The sequence below is a fragment of the Lactuca serriola genome, chromosome 3 (genome assembly GCF_051521515.1).
Source record: "Lactuca serriola cultivar US96UC23 chromosome 3, Lser_US96UC23_V15, whole genome shotgun sequence".
NCBI lineage: Eukaryota > Viridiplantae > Streptophyta > Magnoliopsida > Asterales > Asteraceae > Lactuca > Lactuca serriola.
In genome coordinates this window covers 41,385,380-41,388,413 of record NC_136410.1, presented here as the reverse complement: position 1 = coordinate 41,388,413, position 3,034 = coordinate 41,385,380, and the positions used below count along the sequence as shown (strand labels likewise).

Here is a 3,034-nt window from a genome sequence, read left to right as displayed (position 1 = left end):
CCCGCGTATGTGTCTAAAATCCCGTCCAGGCCTCACATGAGTACGCTAAGCGTACCATATGGTACGCCCCGCATACTCGCTTTGCAGCTTGTACGCCAAGTGTACCATGTGGTACGCCACGCGTGCTATACAATGACAAAAATGCAACTTATCAATATACAAGGGAGCAATAAGGAAACATACTAGGATTATAGTGTTACACCCATACTTATAATACCAAGCTTATGGGACCAAAAGAACACAAATCCATGGCTAACCAAGATCTAAGTAAAACTTCTTCAAGATCAAAGCATTTTACCTCCAAATGGTGTCAAATGATGATATGATGTTGGATCTAAAGTGCTCCACTCTTCTAAGATGGTTTCCTTTTCCTTTGTCATCCTTCAAGAACACCAAAATGCACACTCAAGGTCAAGATTACTTCACTCAAGAGATTAGGGTTTGAAAGGGTCGAAATGGGGTTGGAGGCTGATGAAAGAAAGGTTGATGGGGGCTATAAATGTGTTTCAATAGTGAACAAACCCTAAATATTAGGATTTTTGGTGCAGTCCATGTACACCCAACATACACAAGAAAACTCCAAGAATTACAAAAATGTCATTAGGACCAATATACCTGGGGCCCAGCTTGCCTCGTTTCTTGAACCAGATGACACCTTCAGGAGAAAATGATTATTAAATGCTAAAAAACTATTTCTATCTTGAAATTAGATCATTCTGATTGGTATTTTAAAAGATTAATTAGGGCAAATACGATATTTTAAAAGATTAATTAGGGCAAATACGATATTTATAGTTTAAGTCAGACAAATACGATATTTAAATGTTTAGTAAGGACATATACAAAATTTTCTATATTTCTATCTTGAAATTAGATCATCCTGATTTGTATTGAATCACCTGTAACCAAAATCTGATCCTACCATAAGTTTGCACAAGGATTTTAGTATTCCGAAAAGGTAACCTCGAAAACTACAATTCAAATTGTGTATTATTATATATATCATCTCATTCATATAAAACGGCATATGTTTCATACACTCACCATTAACGCAAAAGATATACAGAACCATTAGGGATACGCTATAAAATTAACTTTCAAATTTTTATTCATGCTTTCTTATTCTCACAAAGAAAAAACAGTACAATCCGAAAAACAAGACTTGGCTAAGTATATGAAGATGGTTCATACTTCATACTTCATAGGTTATGGTTCTAGAGCTCATCTTTAGACACACTTTTTGGATTATCCGATGACACCTTTATAGGATACGAGCATTCCATGGCTAACCCACACAACCCCTCGGGTTCACTAAACCCTCGCAGCATCCTAATGTAACCTTGCTCACCCCACCCACTTCCCCATGAATTCCTCACAATCCAGTAATTCGTCCCTTCTTGAGTCGTTCCATACCCCACAATCGCCACACCATGATTCAACTCCGTGCCACAGATTCCATTAAAAACCCCCTACAAAACACACCATCACGGCATCACTCATCAACAATCAACAATCAACAATCAACAATCTTACCTCGGAATGGAATTAGAAATAGAAGTTCTCACCTCGGAATAGAATTGGAAATTAAGACCACCCGCGTCAATAGCAATCGACACCGGCTGGTTCGCTACAGCTTTCAACAACGCCGTCTCGTCGTTCTTCGGTACGTTTTCAAAACCATCGATTTTTACCACAGGCGAGTTTCTCTGCATGATTTGATGATCAAACGTTATATCCATTTCATTATTTCCACTTGTTTATAAATTTTTGAAATTTGTTTGTACCTTTGATATATCACAAAGCCCGTTACGTGCAAAGTAAGGATAGATTTGCTCGGTTGTAACCCCACCGGTTTCCTTGATGTACTCGTATGCGTCTTCCATGAACCCTCCTTCGCATCCATGGTTATCAGAATTACAATCGACAAGTTCTTGCTCAGATAAAGAAACCAGAGTATTCGTCTTGATTTTGTTAATACCCTCCACCCCGACAATTGTCGAAAACGCCCAGCAGCTACCACACCGGCCTTGGTTCTTGACAGGGTTGACTGCCCCGTATTGCCTCCAGTCAATCGACGGTGGTGGGTCGGTGGTTTTCTCATGGCGGAATGGGGTGGTGCGCCTTTCGCCTTTGAGTGCTCGGAAGTGTTGGATCTTTGAATCGAACCCGGTTTTGAACTCGTGGTTGGTCATGTCGGCGAATTTGTTGAGCTTTAGTTTGTAAGGTTTGTCCATCTGGTTGACTTTGTGAATGTATTGGACGTTGTATTTGAAGACGTTGAATCGTTTCCTTTTCTCGCCGAGGTCACGTGACACAGTGTGGTGGCTCCTCCATCTTTCGTATAAGTCCCACAGGCTCTCGTCTGTCGTCAAGTCCTCTTCAGTGAAATCAATGCAATTCGCCACTACCATAAACACAGCAAAAGAAAGAAATATCAAGAAAACCTTCCTCATTTCCATATCTTAATTGTAATATATATTTCATGTAGGAAATGAATTGTAAACTTCATATATATATATATATATATATATATATATATATATATATATATATATATATATATATATATATATATATATATATATATATATATATATATATATATATATATATATATATATATATAGTATCATGCATGAGGGGTTTGTTATTGAAAAGGATAAAGCGGATGCTATTTTTAGCAGGATTTTTTGTTCTTACTAGGAAAAGCAGCAGACATTTTGTAGATCGGTAGATGTAATGACATGTTACGTGAGTTCATATTGTGTGCTCATGATAGCTTTCAGTTAGGCAACTCTTCGATAAGGATCAAGAAGAGCAAACCGGTGCTTGAGATTTATATTTGATGCCAATAAAGCTATTAAGCTAAGGAACTGGATACCGTATTTCTTAATGAGCAAGTTTAGAAGGCATTTTTGGGACGCTTTACTTATAATAAGAGACTATAAATTAAGTGCAAGAATATGATAAATGCGACTTACAAAATGCAAATAACTTTGTATCATCATATGCTAACATAGTAAAAAATAAATGA

The 3,034-nt window shown here is 37.3% G+C and overlaps 1 protein-coding gene across 1 annotated transcript; it reads right to left on the bottom strand.

The window, feature by feature from the left end:
• Window positions 1-972: 972 nt before the first annotated feature.
• On the bottom strand, window positions 973-2,491 carry LOC145094374 (vignain-like). The gene is made up of 3 exons (XM_079032599.1): window positions 1,785-2,491; window positions 1,566-1,706; window positions 973-1,469 (listed from the first exon to the last, which is right to left on the bottom strand). The coding sequence occupies exons 1-3, from the start codon at window positions 2,457-2,459 to the stop codon at window positions 1,215-1,217; spliced, it is 1,071 nt and encodes a 356-aa protein (XP_078888725.1). The 5' UTR covers window positions 2,460-2,491; the 3' UTR covers window positions 973-1,214.
• Window positions 2,492-3,034: the final 543 nt, after the last annotated feature.

Coding starts and splice junctions, on each gene's coding strand:
- LOC145094374 (XM_079032599.1), bottom strand. CDS start 2,459: ATGGAAATGAGGAAGGTTTTCTTGATATTTCTTTCTTTTGCTGTGTTT. Junction 1,707..1,784: donor GGCTTTGTGATATATCAAAG/GTACAAACAAAT, acceptor CAAATCATGCAG/AGAAACTCGCCTGTGGTAAA. Junction 1,470..1,565: donor ATTTCCAATTCTATTCCGAG/GTGAGAACTTCT, acceptor TGTGTTTTGTAG/GGGGTTTTTAATGGAATCTG.